This window comes from Serinus canaria, chromosome Z (assembly GCF_022539315.1).
Source record: "Serinus canaria isolate serCan28SL12 chromosome Z, serCan2020, whole genome shotgun sequence".
Classification (NCBI taxonomy): Eukaryota; Metazoa; Chordata; class Aves; order Passeriformes; family Fringillidae; genus Serinus; species Serinus canaria.
In genome coordinates, this window is record NC_066343.1 from 66,449,408 (window position 1) to 66,473,301 (window position 23,894).

Sequence of the window (23,894 nt, forward strand, 5' to 3'; positions counted from 1 at the left end):
TGTACTCTGTCACAGCCACTAGATCAGCTGTTTTCTCTAGCCTGCATCCACCCAGATACAACACCACAGCAGACCAGGATGACAGGATTAGATGCTAGTTTAATGATTTTTATCACCTAGCTCCAAGTTTAATGATTTTTATCACCTAGCTCCAAGAAAATTAGTTTAGACAAATACTCCAAGAACGATACAGGACAATGCAAGGTCACAGTTCCTGCACCCACAGCTCAACTGCCAGACAGTGCAGCCTCCTGGGAGGACAGACAACATGTGAGCCTGCAAATTCCCACTGACTCTGCTGGCATCAAAGTGTGCAGCCAGGGAAGGAAGAGCCCAGCAGAACCCTGGGGGTGCCCTGATCCTTCCAGCACCAAGGAAGTGCATTAAAGAGCAATCCCAGAATATGATAGGTCTTGTCCCCAGACTGTCCTGGACACCCTGGGCCTCAGCTCATGGCTCCCCAGGTCTTGGCTGGGCACCAGTACCCATCTCCTCTGTGGTGAGCACATGGCATGCTGACACTGTGCCAGGACAGATGGACACCTTGTATTTCCAACTCCATGGAGAAACACTACAGACTCTGCAGAGGCTTTCCCAGCAGCCCAAGCTTTGCTGCCCTCCTTCCTCAGCAGAGCTCTGCCCAGCCACAACCCAGCTGGTGGACTTGGGCCCCAGTGTGGACGTCAGTCAGACTTCCCTGATACAGCTGCTGTATCCTGCACGCCATAAGGCTGCACAGGGGCTCTGCAAAAGGAGCACAGTAAAACCTTCGCTTGTGGGGGCAGAGGAGAGAGAACTGCTTACCTCTTCCCTTGGGTTTTCCATAGTTGTTGGGATAGAGCTTATCACGATTTTGTGCTGCCAGCAGAGGTGTAAGGAGCAGGAGACACATCCATTGCAGGGCCATGTTTGCCTATGCTCCCAGGGCAGGACTGATGTCTCAGCTGCCCTGGCTGCCTCACTACACTCTCATCTGATTGTGAGTGGTGCGAGCACGGAAAGGAAACAGGCACGCAGAGAAGTCACATATGGTGCAAGAAGCTTCCTCACTGGAGAGGGAAACTCTGCCAGTGTCAGCACTGCCTTCTTTCTCTTTCAGCTCCATGACCATTTTGCTTTCTTGCTGTCTCTAATTTCTTGTCGAAAATCATAGTTTTTAGGTCTTCTGTCAGGACCAGCTATTAGTGACAGCTGGGTTGCCTCCTCTCCCAGCACAGATTTCAGAAGGACTTGTGAGATGTTCTGGTTTGTGGCTGGGCTTTAGTCTGGCATGAAGCTGAGGTGGGAATGCAGGATGTGTTTGGGTTCCAGCAGCTGGTGGGAGCTGTCAGACATGGACCCTGTGGAGAACCTGGCCTCCAGCACAAAAAGGTGCAGTGTCAGCACATTGCTATAAATGGAATCCATGCCAGGGCATCAGTCCCAGGTTTCTGTGCCAGGCAAAGGCAGTCAGTCAGCTCCAGTGGTCACCCAGAGAAGTCTGGACTGACGCTGCACGTGGGAATATTGTAGAGTCTTGATGGCTTGGGTGAGGTGATTACAAAGGGTATAAAAGCAGATAAAGGGAATGGAATGGAATGGAATGGAATGGAATGGAATGGAATGGAATGGAATGGAATGGAATGGAATGGAATGGAATGGAATGGAATGGAATGGAATGGAATGGAATGGAATGGAATCTCTGCACATCCAGGATGATGGGACAGGTGCCTGCCTGTCACATGAATCAATCTGCAGAAGGTCCACATTGAAGCTTCTTGGTCTTTAGGATCCTTACAGCCCTAAACTTGGGCCTGTAGTTTATGGTTCATGATAACCTACATAAGGTCATTTCCCAAGATGTGCTCTCCTGCTGAAGCTACACCTCAGATAAAGGGCAGAAGTTGAAAGAGTTGCAAAGAGGGAAAATAGGTATAATATGAAGAAATTGCAGTTATGCATATTCCTGTCCTTCCTTGTCTTGCCCAAAGCAATATGCAGCCTAAACGTAAAGCTCCAAGAGCACCTGATGGTAAGATGTAGCATTAGTTCATGCCAAGTGAATGTGATGTTTAGAGAAAATCACAAAGGGCTGGTAACAAGTGACTACATTCACATCAGTGTAGTAAGAGCCTTAGGGTATATCTTTTCTGGGCAAGGCAGGGCTTTTTGATGACTGTGGAAATACCCTAAGCTGTGATTTGTATCATTTCCCTCTGGGGCACATGCTGCTTTTCCTGCTTTGTGTTCACTGCTCATGGTGAAGCAGAGGACAAAATGAATTGTGTGGCTGTGTGATGGGTGAATGTGCCCTTTAGTGTCTGAGGAGCTGCAGTGGAGCAGTCCTTATGATGCAGTGGTGCTGGAGGGAGCACTCTGTGCTGGTGCCCCTCTCAAGTGGTTTTCTCCAGTGCCGCCTCCTCGGTGGCAGGCAGTCACTTGACACAAGTTTCCTGGTGGCTTCCAGCTCGCTGTTGCCAGCCATGTCTCCCTTTCTGCAGGCAGGCTGTGCTCTGCCAAGAGCAGTGGAGCAGTTTCACTACCTGCTGTGGCCGGACCACGGGGTGCCCAGAAACCCGTCACAGCTGCTGGGCTTGGTGGAGGTGGTGAACAAGAGGGTGCTGGAGGCACCTGCAGGACCCGTGCTGGTGCACTGCAGGTACCGTGCTGGGGCTGTTTGGGTGCTGGGGCACAGCCAGCGGGGGCAGCACTGACCCGCGGTGTTCTCTGTCCTCAGTGCAGGCATCGGGCGCACAGGTACCTTCATCGCCCTGGACTTCCTCCTGAAGATGGGCAAGGCTGAGGGGAAGGTGGATGTGTTTCACTGTGTGCAGCAGCTGCGGGAACAGCGGGTCAGCATGGTGCAGACCAAGGTGAGGAATTTGTTCCCTCCACGCCTCGGGCTGCAGAGCCAATGCCCATCTGTGGGGTCAACACAGGCGGGTGGCCAGAACATCCACAAACCCATGGCTGAAATGCCAAGAGTAAATTTATTCATTACCTCACTAGCTGGAGGATGCCAGGAAGTAACAGACGAGTGGGAGCACCAGCACCATCAGGCTCAGTCCATCCTGGGAGACAGTAGAGCTGCTCTTTTCACCCATTTAACAAAGGCCTGTGCACCTGTAGTTTACCAGCTGGGCTGTGACCTCCACTGTGTCTTTGTGACCTCTGGTCTTTGATGTGTCCCAAAACAGGGAGTTTAACCATGTTCATGACAATGGGCTCCAGGTCTCTGTAAACACCAACATTCCCTCTGCACGGATTCTCCTCCCCAAAGCAGAGAGAGGATAAACAGCAGTAGGCTGTTTATACACAATATATAGGATTTCTCACACTGTCATTTTCCAGACCTTGGTATTTCCAGCTGTAAGGCCACTTGAGACAATCCACCATGCTCCTTCTGAATGAAAAACCATTCTCCTGCTTTTAAGCCTTTGCTGTCAACACCTCCTTCCCAGAGATGTGGCATGCAAAGCCACATTAGCCGTGCTGCTCCTGATCTAGCCACAGGAACTAAGGCTACCAGGTGATGGAGACTGAAGGATCTTTTTCAGTTCTGTTTCCAAAGGTAGCTGGAATCTGCATTTCCCCGAGACCCTCTGAGGTATCATCAGCATTTGTATGTATTGGTCACCCTGACACAGAAGGGCTGTATTGTAGGCAAGGATGATGAACGAGAGTCCACCTGTCCCTCCGGCTTTCAGGATGTCTGCCCTCCTGGACACTCCTGGGCAGCAGCGTCCTGGCCTAGGGACTATGACCCCATGATCTGCTTAGTGCTGGGCTCATTCAGAGAAAACCACACTGGGCTGGGCCAACCAGCCTCTTGTACAAGGTCTAATTAGTCCACAGGTTTTGCGGGCTGCCTTCCTCAGAGCAGGGGTCTGGTGTGAGAGGGAGCACTAAACCTCAGGAAGACGGTCTTGTCTGGGTTGCTGGAGTTGCTGGCTGTGTCCCAAAGCAGGGCTGCCTACAATGAGAAGTATCTGGCCTCAGGGATCCACAGCAGGAAGGTGAAGGATGAACCTGGCTCACTTCTGGCACAGTTTGAGGACAGCTGGCGATCTGGAGCTCCAGGGTTCCTCCTGGACTGGCTCCAGACTGTGCAGCTGAGCCGTGTCCTCCCACAGGAGCAGTACAGCTTCCTGTACGAGGCGCTTCTGGAAGGTTTGCTCTGTGGCAGCACCGGGGTGCCCGTGGAGAGCATCGCCAGTCTCGTGCGCTCCCTTCGAGACGAGGAGACCTCAGGCTGCAACAGCATCCTAGAGAAGGAGTTCAAGGTACCACCAGGAGACAGTGCACTGGTGCTGGGAGGGCTCATCTGTGATGCCAGCCCCCTCCCTGCTCCCCTCCCCAGCAGTGGGATGGAGATGGGGGATCATTCTCTGCAGTGGCCCAAGGTGAGTGGCTGACATGCAGATCTGACTTGGCTGAATAATCTCTACAGGCCCTGCAGAGATTTTCTGAGTTGTTCCAGCTCCTGCCATGCAGAGAAGCGGAGAAACCCAGAAACCAACCCAAGAACCGCAAGCCAGGGATCCTGCCAGGTAACACTGGCAGGGCTGGGCAGCCTCTTGCTCTAAAGCCAGAGCCTGACAGCAGCATGGGGAGAATGATGCTTTCCTGCTGCTGCTCTCCTTGGCACATGACACTGATAGGTTGGGCTCTGGGTCCAGGAGTTGTACTCTGGTTAGTAAATAATAAATACAGATTAGACTGATTCGTTCTGAGCCTGTTGGAGTTACAGGAGGTACACCTGGGATAAATAAGTCCCTGGTCTAAACTTTCCCAGTGGAAAAGATCAGATGAGGCACATCAGAGAGCAGTGAGGAGGGTGGATGTGCTGTGCCCCCAACCACAGGGTTTTGGGCATCTCTCATCAGGGTGCCCTGAGCTGTCAGAGCCGTGGGTGTGGTGCTGCCTGTCCGTTCAATCCAATCCAACCCATGCTGCAGGGAGCTATATTGACTGAACCTGTTGCAGGGAAAGCCCCCTGCTCCTCTGTGGGGAGGGAACGACCGATCATTTCCCCCTCTCTGCTCCTTGCCTCTGCAGCGGACTCCTGCCGGCCCATCCTGATGTCCTCGGTGAACGCAGACGGTTCGCCAGCTTACATCAACGCCGTGTTTGCCAGTGTAAGGCTCCGCCCGCCGCGAGAGCGGGAGCGTTTCGGGGCAGCCGGGAGCCCCCTGCTCCAGGCTAGGGTAGAGCCCCCAGCCCGGGGCAGGTGTCCCAGCCCTCGGGCTGCTGCACGGTGACTGCTGGCGCTGCTGCCAGGAGATGGCCCCCGCGACCGCGATCGGCGGAGCCCAGCCTGCGCAGGCAGCGCAGCGGCGTGTGCCAGCCACAGCCTGCTGGGAGCTGAGCCCGGGTGCGATGAGCTGCGAGGGCAGCGGGGCGCTAACATGAGCTGCTCTGAGCAGGGCTGGGTGGCCTGTGCCCTCTCCATGTCATCAGGGCGGTAGGGAGCCGTCGCGGCTGTGGGAAGGGCTCTCAGGGATTGTGGGACTCTCCCCACACACATCGTCCTGGCTTTTGCAGACGTACACCGAGGAGGAGAGAGTCATCATCACGCAGCTGCCTTTCCCCACCACACTGGTGGATTTCTGGGCTCTGGTCTGGGATTACACTTGCACATCGGTAGTTGTGCTGAATCAACTCCGGGAGCTGGACAAGGTCAGCAGCCCAAGCTCTGACAGCTGTCCCCTCTCCTGGTTCCTGTGGGGCCGAGCAGTGTGATTTTGGCCTTTGGCCCTGCAAGGATGTTATCATGAGAGCCCTGCCTGCACCAGGATCTACTGCAGGCTTGTGGGGCTCCACCTGGGAGAGCCCTGAGGACAGTCCCAGCTCCACAGCAGGGGGCTGTCCTCGGTCGCACTGCAAATGAGCATCCCTCGGGTTTTGCTGACCCTTACCCAGGTGTTCTGTCTGATGGAGTGTTATTCTCCGGCTGCAGCACTGGGTTGGTGCCCAGCAAGTGTCTGGCAGAGCCATGTGCATGCGGCTTATGGGCGAGGGGCTGGTGTAAGCCCCCCATGTGAGGGGCCAAGCTCTGCCCTGTCTGCAGGCGGGGCCGTGTGTGATCATGCCCCTCTTGCCCTTCCCCAGACATACGTGCAGTTCTGGCCCAGCCAGGGCGAAGATGACTACGGCCGCTTCCATGTCCAGCTGATCTCAGAGGAGCCCGGGGCTGGCTTCACAACCTGGACACTTGTCCTCAGCAACAGGCAGCAGGTGGGCCCTCTGCTCAGAGCTGGCAAACTCCTTTGAGAAGAATCTTTGCATGAGCTGGGAGGAGCAGCTGTCAATAGGCTTTAATTGGCGTCAAAGTCCCAGCTAGAGATGGCAGAAGGATCTGGTGGGGTCCTGGCAGGGCACTGACCACAGCCCAGTCTTTTGCCTTGGCAGAGAGGGTAATCCCAAGAAAGTGAGGCTGCGGGCAGAACTAGAAGTTAGAGGTGTTTCTGTGGGCCTTTCCAACTGGAGGACAGCAGCTGTGGATGGAGTTTGTGCATCTCAGTGGTTCATGGAAGGGGAATTACTGCAGGCAGCTGGACACAGGACTGGTGTCAGTCTGAGCTGCATCTGGTGCTCAGCTCTTCTCTTATGCTCTGTCTGTTGCTGTCAGAGCACTTGGTGGAGAAGAGCAAAGTCTGGAGTGGCATGGCCCACTGTGGGGCTGCTCCCTTGATCCAGTGTGCGTGGCTGAGCTAGGACTGGCATGCACTGTCCCTCCCCTTCCCTCCATGAGGCCAATAGGTCTCTGCTCTGCCCAGCCCCCTGTCTCTCTTCCCCACTAGCCCAAAAAATCTGCAGTGGAAATCCGGTTACATCAACTGACAGACTGGCCCATGCAGCAGCCCCTTCCCCCACACCCTGACACCATCATCAGCCTGCTAGGGAAGGTGGAGACACACCATCGGCAGAGCCAGGATGGACACATCCTTGTCACCTGCTGGTGAGTGATGTTTCCTGGAGGAGCAGCCATGGCACAGAGCTGAACACAGCTCAGGCTGTGTCAGTGACATTGGTGACAGTTCCATCTCGGGTGGATGTGTGGATATGAATTCGGCTATGTTGAGGGAGGAAGGCTCTCCCATGGAGGCCGGTGGGTGTTGCAGTGCATGCTAATTTCATTAAGTTGATTGTTCTGTTATTAAGTGCTGCGAGGGCAGCGGGGCGCTAATATGAACTGCTCTGAGCAGGGCTGGGTGGCCTGTGCCCTCTCCATGTCATCAGGGCGGTAGGGAGCCGTTGCGGCTGTGGGAAGGGCTCTCGGGGATTGTGGGACTCTCCCCACACACATCGTCCTGGCTTTTGCATACGTACACTGAGGAGGAGAGAGTCATCATCACGCAGCTGCCTTTCCCCACCACACTGGTGGATTTCTGGGCTCTGGTCTGGGATTACACTTGCTCATCTGTAGTTGTGCTGAATCAACTCCAGGAGCTGGACAAGGTCTGACAGCTGTCCCCTCTCCTGGTTCCTGTGGGGCTGAGCAGTGTGATTTTGGCCTTTGGCCCTGCAAGGATGTTATCATGAGAGCCCTGCATTCAGGATCTACTGGTGTAGATATAAGTGCTATATTCACTTATCCCTTGTTTTAACCTATATGGTTCTTCCCTGAGAATGCCCTTCAATTTAACTGTCCCTTAAGTTGCTTTCTCCCTTTGTTCCAGACCCTTCCTTGCCTGTCAATGCAACCCTGCCCATTCTGCATTGTCCATCACAGTAAACCCTGCCCTTTTTTCTAGAATGTTCTTTGGCAATTATCTCTTGAACCAATTCCCTATTAGATCGTCTGTCTTCCCCTAACCCTAATTAGCTGCTATCCTGAAACCACACTCTAAGAGTTACCCTATTGGTTACTCTATTGTATCCACACCCTGTTTTTTGATAGTTTAAAAACCTGTGCCCAGAATGCTTGGGGCTCTTGCTGTCTGTGAACCCCTCAATTGTGGGTCTTTCTCCTGGTTATCCTCCACATTTCCTCACCAATAAATAAGTTGGAATGTCACCACAGAAGAGCCTTGCCTGCCCTCTTTATCCAGCCCTTGCTGTGTCGCCCTACAGCACCTTTGCAGAGCAGTAGGCTCTAAGGTTCTGACTTTATCAACGCCCTACCCAGGTCAGTTCCCACACTTGTCACTGCTCCGGAACTTCACCAAACTAGCCAGGGCTCTGGCAGACAGTGGCAGCTTGGGTGTGGGATCCATGGCCAAGATCATCTGGAGAGTGTGGGGGTCTAGGGGGATGCCTCTGAGGCTCAGCCCTCCCACCTGCCATCCCAGAGCAAATGAAGTTCCCCTTGCCCTCCTCCACAGGGATGGAGCCAGCCGGAGCGGGATCTTCTGTGCTGCTGGTTTCCTGTGTGAGCAGATCCAAAGCGAGGGCATGGTGGATGTATCCCAGGCTGTGAGGATGCTGAAGAGGAGGCGGAGACAGTTCATTAAAAATGTGGTAGGTGCTGACTTCAAACCCAGCTGGATGGCAGCACCAAAATGAGCATGATCTTACATTGCCCCAGTAGCTGCCCTAGCCCCTCTGTTCTCAGATTATCCTGAGGCTAGGTGCCAATGAGATTGTTGAAAGCTCCAGTTTCTGCTGCTGGGACACACCCACTCCCTCAGTGGCAGGTTCTGCAGAACTGATGTGGCACCAAAGCATCCTGCATGATGAGTGGCCCCTTTCTGGTCCACCTGCCTGCTTAACACTTTGTGTCATGGATGTTGGCCCTCCTGCAAAAACCAGCTGGCTCCAGTGCTGGTGTTATCCTTCCCATCCTCTCCACTTCTCTGGATTCTCCCAGGTCCTGGCTGGGGCTGAACTGCCTGATCTCCAGCCTAGCCCCTTTACCTGTGGAGAAAAAGGGCACCAGTGTCAGAGACAGGCTGGAGGAGCATAATGCAGTGCCTGCCACAGCCCAACCCTTCCATCCCAGCTGTGCCCAACCACAGGAGCTCAGAGGTGCTGTCAGTGCTGAGGTGAGAGCAGCAGCCCCTCAGCCTGACCCTCCTGAGACCCCTCCCTGCAGATCCCTAGGAGGGATGGCACAGACATGGTCACTCAAAGAGCTCAGTCTTCGGGATGCTGTCTTTGCTCACCCTGTCCCTGCTGCAGGCAGGGAGAATTGCCTGGGACCAGGCTCTGCCTCCTTGTGGGGCTGAGTGGGCAGAGCCATCCTGACCATCCCCAGCTAAGGCAAATCAGGAGATGTATCAGTGCAGAGTACAAACTACTGCTTCTCCTGAAACTTGGGTTCTCCTGGGAGATTGCTGCTCTCATGCCACCTGCCCCATAGCCTGATAGTCACCTCTGTGATGGCTGTCTGCAGAACTGCATTTTCCTGTGGGAACTCAGCACATCACTCCTGATGTCCAGAGCTACCGAGAGAACCCTTGGGGGGGCTCGGGATTCTTGGAATGTTGCCAAAAGCACTTGGTGGCTTGATTTTGATCCATCTATGGATGTGCCACCGGTGTATGAGGAAATGAAACCTGTGAGAATCACTCAGGTGTGAATGGTGAATGGAAGACATAACTATAGGGTAAATCACAGATTTTGGGGTTTTGGTACAGGGGGGTTATGGAGACAAGATAGAGGAATCAGGGCATGTCACAAGACTCTTCTTTCTTCTTCTTGTCGTCCATCTTCTGTGGTGGTGTTGGCACTTGTGGATTGGTCTGGGGTGAGGGTGCACTTGGTGATGAGGGTGATAGGTATTGGGAATAAAAAGTAAATATGATATATGTAGTTTTTGCTATAAAAGACGCGACTGCCTTTGGCTGCCGTGCTGGTCAGATCCAGGTCGGGCAGAGAACGGAATTTGTAGATAAGAAACAATAAACAATTCTGAAGACCGAAAAAATCTAGAGTCCAGACTCATCTTTGAGGCCCAGCGTGCAAAGAACCATCCTAAGCGTGTGTGGGAGCAGAGACGGACAGCCGAACGCCATATTTTCCTACCTTTTTAAAAATCCTCCTGAGTTTTTTGGGCAAGTACTTCCTTTTCCTAGAAAGGCAAAGGGGAGTGCTGGATAAGAAACTGGCATTGTGTATGTACCTGCTGACCCTGTCCCCTTCATACCTGCTGAACCTGTCCCCTCCCTACTTACCTGGAGTGCACAAGCCACAGGATAACTGCAACCACAAGACGGTCTGCCAATAGCACAACCAGTCCTATCACAAACCAATGCCAATGGCCCACAGTCTGCCCTGCAACAAACACAGAGGCAGGGGTGAGTGCCACAGCCCCAAGAATGGCAAAGGGAATGTAGAAGTGTGTACGCCTGTGTCCTGGCTGAGGTTTCTTCTGGGAGAGAGGATCACCCTGTGTGTGGGGATCTTGCTCTGTTCCACGTGAAACCCAACAGCTCTTGTGCTGGGCCAGCTCGTTTGCAGGGAAGTGGCCAGGCTGGCAAAAGGGAACAGGCAGGAGAGAGGCTTGGGCACGAGGAGCAAGGTGGCACTTACCAAGAGAGAAGCTGTAGCAGACACAGGTGAACTTCTCTGCCTGTTGGAGAAGAAGGAGGGAGAGCTCAGGCCACTCCTGCAGCACTGGCCTAGCTGGAGGCAAAGGTTCCCCCGCAGGGCCAGCGAGTGAGCCGGCTGTGGCTCGGGAGCCCAGGAACACCACGGTGCCGGGGCATGGGCCAGGAGCATGGCCTCAGAGGCAGCCCAGAGGCAGCGAGGGCCCAGCCCCGGCCGGCAGCAGCCGCAGAGAGCAGGAGCCCCCCGATGATACCTGCGGGCCGAGGCGGACGAGGCGCAGAAGGGCCGTGTAGTCGCGGCCCGGGCTGAGGGCAGCGTTGTGCAGGCCCTGCCCGCGGCTCCCGTCGCCCAGCACGAAGTCCGTGGGGGCGCTGAGGTTGAGGACAGCGGCCAGGTACACGCTGGCATTGGAGAGCCGTGCCTGCCCCGAGCAGATGCTCTCGATCAGCGAGGCGTTGTGCGTCGCGGCCACGATCAGCTGGTGCTCCCTGCGGGCCCAAAGGCAGTGGCACAGGGCACGGGGCCACGGAAGGGAGGCGTCTGCAGGCAGCGCCGGCGTGGGGAGAGCCACGGCGGGGCTGCAGAGGCGCGGGGCTGCGCTCACCTGGCGGCCTCAGAGCCACGGGCCATGGGGAGCAGGGGGAGCACGGCCGTCCCTTGCGAGGGGGCGATGTCGCGGGCACTGCGGCAGCTGATGGTCTGGGGGTGCGGGGTGTCTGCAGGGGAACAGCGGGGAATGAGCATCGGCAGGGCCGGGCGAGCAGCAGGGACGGCCTCGGGCAGCGCAGGCCGCCGAGCAGGGCTCGCCTGTGCCCGGGCTCCCGGCCCGGCCCCCCAGCAAAGCTCACCGGAGCTGCTGTTGCTGTGAAACTCCCTCATCAGCGCAGCCCCGGCTCCAGCAGCCGTCAGTCCCTGGATCATCACGGCGTAGCTGCTGCCAGGGCTGTGCTCCGGCAGCCGGTGCTCGGTGACGGAGCCACTGAGGCGCAGCCGCTCGGTCTCCAGCACGCCGCTGTCCCCTGCGTTCCTGGCTGTGATGCTCAGCTGCGGACAGGAGACGCAGCTGGGACGCAGCAGCTCCCGGCTGGCCGCTGGGAAGGTGCCCGCAGCTGGCAACGTCCCTGCCGGCCTGCCCTTCCCTGTGCCTGCCCCCTGTGCCTGGGCAAGGCTCCGGAGAGGAACGGGCGGGAGCCTCAGCCCCACGCGGGAAGCACAAAGGAATGGAGAGGAGTGGAGGAATTTGGAGCCAACACTAAGGATGTGTGAGCAGCAACGTCTGTGAGCAAAGGGCTGGGCATCTGAGAAGGGAGGAGGGAGGCTGCTCTTTTGAAGTGCTGTAGATACATGCACTGAGCCCGAGGACATGTCTTGCAGTTCGTCATGGCTGTCCCTTGCCCACAGTTCCCAGTGTGCCTGCACAGAGCTCCAGGCCATGAGGTGAGGGTCTGCCCTGGTCCCTGGTACCTGGTATCCAATGATCTCCCCATTGCAGGAGGGCAGTGCGCTCCACCTGAGAGAGCCCCTGTTGGGATCCAGCCACAGCTGCTCTGGTTTGTCCGGCACTGCAAGCACAGACCATGGGGTCACACACAGGGCCATGGGCAGGGGCTGAGGCTGCAGGAAGCTGCAGCAGCTCCTGGCCAAGGGACAGGATGCAAAGGGACTCTCTATGAAGGGTTTGTCCCCTGCCAAGGCTGCGTGTGCTGCAGCAGTGGGAAGCACAACAGTGTGGGGTGGAGTGGGACAATGAGAAGGGGCTGTGCCCTGCTCAGGGCTCTCACAGCCCTACCCCAGAGGGCTCTCCAGAGGACCCAAGCAGCTCTGATCCCAGGCACATCCCTGCATGGAGCAAATGATCAGACTGAGCTGACAGGTAAGGAGAACATCTATCCACCCTGTGACACAGCTCTGGACTGTTCCTTGTCTCTGATATTTCTGTGCACTTACCTGTTTCCTTTGTTGTGAAGAACCATGAGAACAGGGTTGTGATGGGAGGCATGTCAATGGTGACATTGTACTCAGTGAAGGGCTGCAAATGGGAGCAGATGAATGTTCCCTCCTGGCCATGTAACATCTGCACTACATTCACCTCCTCAGCCTCACAGGGAGGGGAGGGAGGTGCTCCCAGCTGGCACATGGCCCTCATGCCCTGGCAGGCATTGGGGAACCTGCAGGTCCATTTCAGTTTGATGCTGGTGCTGGAAATCTCAAAGGTCTCAGGGTCAACCTGGAGCACTTCTGTGAAGGAAAGTTTACCAGAAGGTCACTTGATTCCCTTCCACTCCCAGCCATGCAAGGATGCTGCAGTCAGACAGCTTCGACATCTCATAACCCGACATAGTGGGAGGGAAAGGGAGAGACTGCAGGTGATCACTGCAGCCCTCTGAATGGGGAGCAGGAGAAGTTTTGGGTCATGAGGCACTAGGAAACTGAATGTCAGCCAATGGGTGAATTTCTCCAGTGGCAGAAGTGCTCCTGTTCATTCAAACATCAGGACATCCTGGGAAGAACAGAGTTAAGCCAGGAGGGTGTCCCTTGCTGGGCTACATCACAGCTCACAGGGAGCAGCAAAGGAATCCTGCCTGCATCCAACCCTCTGAGCTGTGTGGCTGCAGCCATCCTTTGGTGCTGTGGGAGAGCAAAATAGGAGACATTTCCTCCTGGCCTGGAAGCAGGAGCTGCGTCCACAGCCTGCATCCTCACAGTGCTGTGGTCAGGGAAAAACCGTGATCTTTCCATGCTGTCCCCCCTCAGAGATGTTCTCAGGATCTCCCCCTGCAAAGGATTACCCTACTCTAGGTCCCTCCCTTACCGATGCACTCCACACTGGACGGAATTGGGACCCAGGCACCTCTGGAGTCTCTTCCAAGCCAAAATTCTTTGTACCCATGTGTCCCATAAACATCATACTGGAATTGAGTCTGACATTGGATTTCAGTGAAGGATGGCTGGAAACCTTCAGGGCAGCTCAGTGTCACTTTTTCGTTCTTCTTATAATTTATGTTGTCTGGTGCTAGCTGGAGTCTGTAGTCCCACAGGGGCTTTTGGCACGTTTCTGTCAGAGGTGAAAGTGGCTGTTAGATGGGCTAGACATGATGAGATGATGAAGTGGTGGGAGAGAAATCCCCAGCAACCCCTCCAGGCAATGAAGGGAGAGGGAAGGTGACACATCCATCTGCTGGGATGAGACCAGAGGGCAAGCCTTGTTGGGAAGGGGCTTTCCTGATGCATGGAAATTGTGAAGGATCACTCATCCAGGAACTAGCCCCATTCCCACTTGTGTCCATGGGCACCATATTCCCTCCTCCAAAGCCCAGAGCAGGGATGTCACCGACATAGTTTATGAAAAATCCTTTACTTAGGGATTTTCCTCTCCTGAGAACTGAGAAGCCTCAGGAACGGACTGTAAACAATTCTTATCTGCTGCTGTGGAATGCAACGGGGAGAAAGCTGTGATTGGCCCCGTCAGACTGTTTGCAATTAAGAGCCTATCACAATTCACCTGTTCGGCCCGTCTCGGGCTGAGAAGACTTCAGTTTACACATTCCTATGCTATTCTTAGCTTAGCCTTCGTAGTGAAATCCTTCTCATTATTCTTTTAGTATAGTTTTTATATCTTATATATCATATCATAATAAATCAAGCCTTCTGATGCATGGAGCCAACTGTCTCGTCTCTTCCCTCATCCTGGGACCTCAGAAAACCGCTGTAACACAGGGACATTCCCAGCACAATCACCCCTGCGCCAGGGGATTCCCTCCAGCCTCTCATCCAGGTCTGTCACCCAGCCCAGCCCAGGTGACACTTGCTGGGCCATGGCACCACCACTCCTGCTGGCATGCAGGGCCCTTCAGCCATGGCTCATCCCTGCCACAGGGATCAGCCAGGTCCCTGTTACACTTGGGGGCTCCCTGTTCTCACTCACTCTGTGCCTTGGCTGCTCTCCTCCTGCCCCACACCCCTGGGCAGGGGGACAGGGGCTGAGCAGTGCCTTCTGCATTCACATCTCCCTCTTTAACAATGCCCCTGCCCCTTTCTCCTGACACAACCCTTCCTTCTTCTCATCACCTCCTCACCAAATTCACCATGCTCCAGGCTCAGTGGGCAGTAGCTGAGCAGCTGGTCCCAGCAGTTTGTCCAATGCTGCAGGGGGGAGGCTTTGTGGCAATGATTCCTACAGAGAAGGATGCTGGCTTCTGGAAGGAGCTCTTGCCTGTTCAAGCCTCTACAGGAAGGTTTGTGCGGCCTGAAGGGGTTTAAAATACAACCTGCCTTCTCCCAAAGGGGCACATGTGGGTCTCACAAGGTCCAGACCAACTTTGGCACAAAGGGAAATGCTGTGACAAGGCACTTGTGCTGAGGCTTTGTTCTCAAACAGCCCTGATGGCAGAAGACCAGAGATGCCCAGCTGAGTACCACAACCAGCAGCTTTGTCCCCCTGCCACCCCAGCCTGGTTGGATGGAAAGGGAGAGACTGAAGGTGGTCACTGCAGCCCTCTGAATGGGGAGCAGGAGAAGTTTTGGGCCATGGGGCACTAGGAAACAGAATGTCAACCCTTCGGTGAATTTCTCCAGTGGCACAAGTGCTCCTGTTCCTTCAAACATCAGGACATCCTGGGAAAAACAGAGGGAAGCCAGGAGGGTGTGTCCCCGCTGGGCTACATCACAGCTCACAGGGAGCAGCATAGGGATCCTGCCTGCCTCCAACCCTCTGAGCTGTGTGGATGCAGCCATCCTTTGGTGCCGTGGGAGAGCAAAACAGGAGACATTTCCTCCTGGCCTGGAAGCAGGAGCGGCTTCCACAGCCTGCATCCTCAAAGTGCTGTGGTCAGGGAAAAACCGTGATCTTTCCATGCTGTCCCCCCTCAGAGATGTTCTCAGGATCTCCCCCTGCAAAGGATTACCCTACTCCAGGTCCCTCTCTTACCAATGCACTTCAGACTGGACTGAATGGGGATCCAGGCACCTCTGGAATCTCTTCCAAGCCAAAATTCTTTGTACCCATGTGTCCCATAAACATCATACTGGAATTGAGTCTGACATTGGATTTCAGTGAAGGATGGCTGGAAACCTTCAGGGCAGCTCAGTGTCACTTTTTCGTTCTTCTTATAATTTATGTTGTCTGGTGCTAGCTGGAGTCTGGAGTCCCGCCGGGGCTTTTGGCACGTTTCTATCAGAGGTGAAAGTGGCTGTTAGATGGGCTAGAGATGATGAGATGATGAAGTGGGTATGGGTGGTGGGAAGGCAATCCCAGGAACCCCTCCAGGCAATGAAGGGAGAGGGAAGGTGACACATCCATCTGCTGGGATGTGACCAGAGGGCAAGTCTTCTTGGGAAGGGGCTTTCCTCGAGCTTGTAAAGTATGAAGAATCTCTCATGAATGAGCCTGCCCCTATCCACCCAATTCTCTCTGTGGACACTCCTATCCACCTCCCACATCCCAAAGCAGGGAGATTCCCATCCTATCTCTCCCTGTGCATTTCTCCTGAGCTCTGCCATGTACTGCTGTGCCCCGAATGAGCACAGCTCTGTCTCTGCCAGGGACAGCTCTGCATCTCCATCCCCTCATGTATGCATTGCTCCTCACCCAGGTCCATCCAATACAGGCTCCTGTCCCAGTGCCAACGGCTGAGCCAGCCCTGCATCATCAGGGCTCCTTTCATTCCCCTCTGCTCCAACCCCTGCAGCTGCAGGAGGTGTCCACCAGGTCCCTTATCTATGGGCCAGCAGGGAAACAAGCAGACCTGTGCATTCCAGGGTGCAGCTGGAGGCACAGCAAAGATAATGGAACTTCCATGGGCACCTGGGTGGCAGCCTCGGATCCTGCCCCTGGCCTGGGCACCCGGCTGGGAGCCCCAGATTTGGCCTGCTCAGGAACCCCTGCAGGAGATTTCAGCTTGCCCAGCTGGTTCTGCCTGGTCTGTTGTCTCCTGGCGTTGTCCTCTTTGCACAGGCAACAGAGCCCCAGGGAGGGTGAGGGTAGAATGGACACAAGGGAGAGCTGCTGCAGCCTCACCCATACACAGGACATCCTCCTCAATGCGTGTCCAGGCACCTGTGCTGCTCCTGGCCCACCAAGCATCCACATAGGCTGATTTTCCAGAACTCACTCTCTGGATTTCCTTTGTACATTTGACCTTGGTGAAGGAGGGCTCAAGGCCTTTGGGGCAGATCAGTGTCAGTTCTCTATTCTGTGGGTACTCAGTTTTGTTCTCCAAAAACTGAAGTCTTGTGTCCCACTGAGGTTTTGGGCATTTTGCTGTCAGGGAGAAAATATGAGAGTCCTTCTCAGTGAGGGAATGCTCAGGCAGGAGAGGATACAAGGCTTTTCCATGATGAACTGTGGTTAATGTCAGCATTCCACACCATGAGGAAACCCAAGGACCACCAAGAGCAGCAAAAGAACATGTGCATGGGCAAGGAGGTGATACAAGACACTGGAAGAGAGATGAAAAGTGAGGGGCAGGATCCCCTCCGACTTCCCTGTGACATACAACTTAGGAATAGACTGGGAGATGCAGGGATAGAGAAAACCTGTCCCACACTGAAGGCTTCTAGCTCTCTCCACCTTGGAGACTGCTCCCAACTGGGATCTGACTGAGCTGTGCCCAAGGTGTCTCAGAGATACAGCAGGATGTCCAGGTCCCCTCCACAGTGTGAAGTGCACGTAAGAAAGGGAGACTGACTGCTTCACAATTTACCTGTGGTGCAGCTCAGTTTCTCTGCCAACCTCTGCCATTTTCCTGACATGTCCAACACCTCCCAAGCATCCTTCCCGTCTGCACATCTGATCATAGCGAGGGGAGGAGCGTTGTTCTTAAAGCAGCTCAGTGTCACCTCTACATTGACCCTGTAAAATCTCTGCTTTGGCCTAAACTGGAGCTGTGAGTCCCACTGGGCTGCTGACATTTTTCTGCACAGAGGAGAGGAGAAGGAGCTCATGTAAGCAGGATGGGAAGTGGTCTGCTGAGATATCTCTTGCTGTGATTTGGACAGGACGCATCTCCTTTGGTTACCACATTCAACTGTGGATCCCTCTCTTGCAGCCTAGAACAGAGTTATTGGTGGCAGCAGACCCAAGAGCAGTCCCATCCATGCCTACAACAGTCTTGCAGGCTCCACTTAGGAAAGGCTGGGCAGGGACTGAATTCCTTCCCAGTCTTCACACAGAGTTCCATTCCCTCCCACCACCTTGGCCATACACCCAGAAATTCTTGGAAGGCACAGGGCTTACAGTAGCCCCCAGGGCAGGGAGCATTGTTCCTGCCTTTGAACCTCTCCCAGGAGCACAGACCCCAGCAGGTGCCTACAGCAAGGTGCTGAGACAAAAAGAGCCTTGTCACTGCCAGGACATGGGGAAAAGCCAAGGCATCCAGGTCTGCCATTCCTGCACTGTCATCTGTGTGACCAGGTCACAGAGGGTCTGCCACCAGCTCAGGTGGCTGGGTCAGGGTGGTGCAGGGCTGTGCTTACCCTTGCAGGTGGGACAAGGATCATTGCACAGGATCTGGGTCTCTCTGGAAATGCATTGAATCTACAGGACAGATGGTGCAAACTCCCCAGCACAGCTGAGCTGCACCACTTTGTTCAAGGCATAGTTGCTCCTCCATGGATCAAACCACAGTTTGGGGTCCCAGTTGGAGGGAAGTTTACATTTTCCTGTGTGTAAAGGCCAGGAGGCAGAGCCTGAGGGTCACTGGGCTGCAGCAGCATCCATGAGGATGAGGGAGTTCCATCCAGAGGGGTGCCAGTGCCTCTCTCTTCAGAGGGGTGACAGAGATGGCACCTCCCAGGATGAGCCCCATCCCCCAGATGCTTATCCCTCCCCACACCCTCTGGAGCAGTGCAGGAGGGTTATCCACAGGGTTATCCTGCCCACCTGCTGCTGTGGAGACACCTCAGCCAGAGGGGTCCAGCAGCCTTGGAAATGCTGCTCTCTCCCACAAATACAGGGGCTGTGGGAGTGCACCAGACTCTGCTGGCACCACTCATTGGCATTCCTTTCATTGTGCTGGACACAATCTGCTCACACCCACAGGCACACTTGTTTGCAGCAAAATCCCACTTGAGCTGCTACTTTGCTTTTGGTCTGGATGTTATGCTTGTTATTTCCTCTGCTCTATCCCTCTCACAATTATCTGCTGGCTCCTAGGAGCAGCTACCTCCCATCCCATATCCCTGCTATCCTCACCCAAGACAAGTGACACCCCTTCATCTGAGTGGGCTGAAGGGGCTTAGAGCATGTAGGTATTTCACCGGCTGCACGTTTGGTTGTGTTTTGCACCATGCAGATTGGGCAATTGATTGAAGTAAATCTTCATATTTGTTTTCATTAAATTCTAGACAGGCATGCTGGTGCCTCTCTGCATGGATCTGCATTTGGGTCTCTACCCTCTGACCAGACCCCACTTTTCACAGAACAACTGTAACTCTCTGAGAGTGTTCCTCCACCTTACAAATTTAGCTGTAGCTGTCCAAACTTTGTCCAATGTTACCAGGGTGCAGTCAGGCAGGCACAGAGAGTTTGCACTGCTTCCTACAACACCCAAGTGGCATCAGGACTCCCCAGGAAATCAGGAGTGCTCTGCAGACCTCATGCAGTAATGGACCACAACAGCTGCACCCCCTCAGGCAGAATGAAACCCCTGACAAATAAGTGGGGAAAAAAATAGCCCCAGACTGGCAAATTGAACATCAAGTATTTCAGTCAGGTGAGCGCTAGTCATGAAAGCATTTCTTGTGTTTTAATTTGCATTTCAGAACCCTAAAATATGTCTGTAGGATGATTATTCACTGATGGGTATTCTTTGATCCTAGAGGTACCACAGAAATGTGAACAAAGTTGCTTGAAAAGAGTCATGTGAGGCTTGGCCTGAAGCAAGAAGCAGTTTGAGGGGATGGAAACTCTGCAGTGGAGGTAGCCTTGGGAGCTGAGTGGGTCGTGAATGCTCATGAGCTTGCCTGGCCTCTCCCACATGGCCATACTCTTGACTTCAGTGCGAGGGGGCCTCACTATTTATCCTTTTGTAACTGTACCACACCGCCTGCTACTTGTGAGAGCTCTCACAGCACTCAAAACTATTAAATAAGGGAGAGGAGATCTTCCTTTCAGGGATGGTGGACACTGGAGTTGATGTCACTATCATTGTCTGCTCCCAGTGTCTACTGGACCGGAAATTGTTACCTGTGAATAGGGTGGTCTCTGGGATTGGAGGAGCTTCCACCTTCATGAGGAGCAAAAGGACCATCCTAATTGAGGGACCAGAGAGAGGGGTGGCCACAGTAGAACCGTTCATGGTAAGGGTTCCCATTACCTTTTTTGACGGGGACCTATTATCTCAATTGGGGGCAAGGTGAGAGACCCCTTCAACGCCACAGGATTTCTAGTTGGGGTTGCTGTGGAGCGTGCCACTCCACCACTCTTCTGGAAGAAAAACTGGTGTGGGTGGACTAGTGGCCCCTCCCAGCTGAAAAGCTGAAGGCATTCGAGTCCCTCATGCAGGAGGAGTTGTCCAAGGGCCACATCGTACCAACCAACCCATGGAACACCCCTGTCTTTGTTATCAGAAACTCCAGTAAGGACAGGTGGCTCCTGCATGACCTCAGAAAGATCAATGAGGTCATTGAAGATATGGGTCCCCTGAAGCCCAGCCTGCCCTCACCCTCAGTGCTCCTCAGGGATTGGAGGCTGGCAGTCATTGACATTAAAGACTGCTTTTTTTTACATCCCACTCCATCCCAGAGATGCCCCGTGGTTTGCCTACTCATTCCCATCCTTGGACAGGCAAGCCCCCCCGAAAAGATACTACTGGAGAGTACTCCCCCAAGGCATAAAGAACTCTCCATCATTGTGCCAGTGGTTTGTCACCCACATTCTCTCACCTATCAGAACAAAGTTTCCCGACGCCATTGTCCTCCCCTACATGGATGACATTCTGATTTGTACCCAGATGGACACATATTTAGACATTGTGCTCAAATAGACCATCCATGTCATCAAGGAGGCAGGATTTGAAATTGCAACAGAAAAGATTCAGCACACCTGCCTGTGGACCTGCCTTGGACTCTGAATTGGTGAACAGACCATCGTACCCCAGCAGCTCACCATCAAAGATGACCCAAAACCCTGAGGGATCTTCACCAGTTCTGTGGAGCATCAGATGGGTCCATCCACTGCTGGGGATCATGACAGAGGACCTTGCAATGGTTTTCAACCTTCTGCAAAGCTGTGAGGACCTCAACTTACGGCACACTATCACTCTGGAGGCCAAGGCAGCAATCCAAAAGGTATTGACCAACGAGATTGAAAGCATTTACCATGAGACAGGCCCACAGCGCAGACCCTAGCCTGCCTTTTTGTTTTGCAGTTTTGGGTAAGTTGGCCAAATACCATGGACTAATTCTTCAATGAGACCCCACTTTGAAGGATCAACCTTTAATTATAGAGTTGGTGTTCCAATTCCACCAACCAATTAAAACCATTACAACACCCGAAGATCTGATGGCTCGGCTCATCACAAAGGCCAGAGCATACCTCAGGACCTTGGTGGGTTGTGATTTCACATGCATATACCTACTATTGACATTAAAAGATCTGGATACTTTGCTCCAGACAACGAGAACCTCCAGTTCACTCTTGACAGCTACCCAGGTCAAATTTCAACTCATTTCCCAAAACACAAACGTTTTATTTCAACCTTTAATCTGGTTTCAAAATCATTAAAAAGTAAAACTCCTCTGAAGGTACTGAGAATTTTTACTGATGGCTCAGGCAGATCCCACAAGTCAGTTATGACTTGGAAGAGCCCAGACAGTTAGGAGGGGAAGTCTGATGTCTGAATTGTTCAGGGATCCCCACAGATTACAGAATTAGCAGCTGTTGTCAGGGCCTTTGAGAAGTTCAAGCAGCCTCAAAATCTGGTCACAGATTCGGCCTATGTTGATGAGGTAGCTGAGAGAGGTGAACATTCATTGTTAGAGGAGGTCTTCAACCCAAATTTACACAATTTGCACTTGAAACTGGCTCACCTACTCTCCCATCAAGAGAGACTGATGGGACTGATTGCTGAGGGTAATCAGAGGGCTGATGCTCTGGCCATGGCCGTACAAGATACTTTGCCTGATATATTCAACCAAACAAAGCTGAGCCATCAATTTTTTCATCAGAATGTTCCAGCCCTTATCCAAATGTTTAAAATTTCACAAGATCAAGCCAGGGCAATTGATGGCTTGTGCCATAGTTTCCAAGACTTTAACCTGCCTTCTTATGGGAGCCAGAGTTAACCCTCACAGCCTTGAAAGTCTGCCGTTGTGGCAGAATGATTCACCCACTATGCTCCCTTTGGGACACTCTAGTACATTCATGTGTCCATTGACACATTCTCTGAGGCTGTGTTCACCTCGGCTCATGCAGGAGAGAAGCTAAAAGATGTCATCAAACACCTCCTCCTTGCATTTTCCACCTTGGGCTGGAAAATAAAAACTGACAACAGTCCTGCTTACACTTCCCACATATTCCAGCAGTTTTTAGCCAGTGAGGGGTGAAGCACACCACTGCCATACTCCACTCCCTGACAGGACAATCCATTGTAGAGAGGGCCCACCATACCATCAAGCAGGTCATTGATAAGCAGCATGGGGGAGGCTGAAACCTTATCAAGCATTGAAAGACTGTGTGAGGCTCTTTATGTTATCAATTTTCTTAATAATTAATTTGCAGAGCCAAATACCCCCATTGTCAGGCATTTCTCAAATAATACCAGAGCTCATAGAGAAGCCACCTGTGCTAATCAAGGAGCCTGAAACCAAATGGATAATGGGCCCTTTCCCATTAATAACTTGGGGGGAGAGAGTATGCCTGTGTGTCCACAGGATCAGGCCCCAAGTGGATCCCCAGCTGTTTTAGGTGTGAAATGGGTGTGTGTATTCTATTTCCATCTGTGGAGCAGTTATCTTCTGTTAATTGGGCAGTTTTCTTTATCTCTTCCACAACCAATCCTCCCTCTGGGGAGAGATCTCCTGTTAATGGGCCACTGCATGTCACTGCTTGACTGATAAAATTACATCATCCTCTTGTGAGAAGCTCCGCCCAGAGGGAGGAGCCAAGCATTCCTATCTGGGTATAATCAGATATTTGGAAGACCACAGGCAGCATTTTCCCCTGGATTCTCAGAGGATCAGTCCTTTCCCACTGGATTCCCAGAGGAATAGCAGGCCCACCTATACCACCACTGGATCTTCAGAGGAAGACTACACCCTTTCCATAGGATCACTGCTTCAACAGACCCACATCTGTCACTCCAGAAAAATGGCAGCCACCATGTAATGGGACTGCTACCAATACCCTGACCCACAGGGTGTCAGGTTGTATTCTGACTCTGACAGTGTTGGTTTTTTTTACTACATTGTTCATTTTATTTTTTAAAATTTTCTTCCCCAATAAAGAACACGGTGTCAGGTTGTATTCTGACTCTGACAGTGTTGTTTTTTGTTACTACATTGTTCATTTTATTTTTTAAAATTTTCTTCCCTAATAAAGAACTTCTATTCCCGCTCCCATAACTTTACCTGAGAGCCCCTTAATTTCAAAATTATAACAATTTGGAAGGAGGGGGTTTACATTTTCCATTTCAGGAGAGGCTCCTGCCTTCCTTAGCAGCCACCTGTCTTTTTAAACCAAGATACTGGCAAAAACATCAAGCTGTATCAAGAGCCACCAGACACAGAACGCAGAAGAACTCCTGAAGACAAGAAAAAGAACATACAGCCTGGAGAAGGAGAAAGAGAATAAAGAAAAGAATCACACGCTGCATAGATCCAACTTCTGAAATCAGCTCTGCCTTACCTGGACAATGAGACTGCTTACTGGATTTTCCATGGGAAAAGTTGTGGAAAATAACTTGGGAAAGGTTATATCCCAATTTAAGATCTTGTTACTTTTTAACTTCCTTTTCTTTCATAATATTTCTATTTTATGCTATCCTCTAAGTTGCTACATTAGTTTCACTTCCCTCATCTCCCTCTAACATAAAAACAGAAAAAAGGGTGGAGTGTTGTGGGAAGAAGACAATAGAAGTTACAAGGTTACATATTTCTCCAGTTACAAGTTTCCTTTTAAAACTCACGGGAAGAACTCCTCTTTCCTAGGACATGACCATGAGTTACCAACTACTCACCACCACACTCTGGATGTTCCTCACCCTACCACCAGTGACCACGTGGATCGTCCCGCAGTCAACCCAAAACATCTGGGTCGCCCTGGCAATGACCCTCCAACAAGACAGTTTGTGTCTGCCCATGGACAGCGTAGAAAATCTACTGTGAACATGTCTGAGCAACCACAGATTTTCTACTGCTGGCCCATGGACACGGCTGTCAAGACTTTGCCGGGATGTGCAGTTTTAACTTATCCTCACATTCAA

The 23,894-nt window shown here is 52.9% G+C and overlaps 2 protein-coding genes across 17 annotated transcripts in view; one reads left to right on the forward strand and one right to left on the reverse strand.

Annotated features, from left to right (window-relative positions):
- LOC108963253 (receptor-type tyrosine-protein phosphatase kappa-like) overlaps positions 1-23,894 on the reverse strand; it is a 49,894-nt gene that overhangs the window by 21,678 nt on the left and 4,322 nt on the right. Inside the window, exons 2-10 of one of the 16 annotated variants that reach the window (XM_050987135.1) lie at positions 16,490-16,732; positions 15,440-15,643; positions 13,286-13,324; positions 12,421-12,711; positions 11,938-12,035; positions 11,322-11,517; positions 11,078-11,189; positions 10,727-10,961; positions 10,456-10,495 (exon numbers count right to left, since the gene is read on the reverse strand). The exons of 2 other annotated variants lie outside the window; for them this stretch is intronic. In XM_050987135.1, the coding sequence (XP_050843092.1) occupies positions 10,456-10,495; positions 10,727-10,961; positions 11,078-11,189; positions 11,322-11,517; positions 11,938-12,035; positions 12,421-12,711; positions 13,286-13,324; positions 15,440-15,643; positions 16,490-16,732 (1,458 nt within the window). Of the gene's footprint in view, positions 1-804; positions 1,421-10,455; positions 10,496-10,726; positions 10,962-11,077; positions 11,190-11,321; positions 11,518-11,937; positions 12,036-12,420; positions 12,712-13,285; positions 13,529-15,400; positions 15,644-16,489; positions 16,733-23,894 lie in introns of those variants that run through there. 13 more of the 16 variants (XM_050987121.1, XM_050987128.1, XM_050987132.1 and 10 more) reach the window with 13 other exon arrangements.
- On the forward strand, positions 1,576-8,502 carry LOC127061060 (receptor-type tyrosine-protein phosphatase U-like). The gene is made up of 9 exons (XM_050987137.1): positions 1,576-2,638; positions 2,717-2,852; positions 4,113-4,262; positions 4,430-4,529; positions 5,038-5,117; positions 5,524-5,658; positions 6,091-6,216; positions 6,783-6,940; positions 8,307-8,502. Exons 1-9 carry the CDS (start codon positions 2,328-2,330, stop codon positions 8,485-8,487), a joined length of 1,377 nt encoding a protein of 458 aa, XP_050843094.1. The 5' UTR covers positions 1,576-2,327; the 3' UTR covers positions 8,488-8,502.

What these genes read in the sequence shown, in the direction of transcription:
- LOC127061060 (XM_050987137.1), top strand. Translation starts at nt 2,328, where the DNA reads ATGATGCAGTGGTGCTGGAGGGAGCACTCTGTGCTGGTGCCCCTCTCA. An exon ending in TCAGCATGGTGCAGACCAAG is followed by an intron (nt 2,853 to 4,112) that starts GTGAGGAATTTG and finishes GTCCTCCCACAG; the next exon opens with GAGCAGTACAGCTTCCTGTA. An exon ending in CACATCCTTGTCACCTGCTG is followed by an intron (nt 6,941 to 8,306) that starts GTGAGTGATGTT and finishes CCTCCTCCACAG; the next exon opens with GGATGGAGCCAGCCGGAGCG.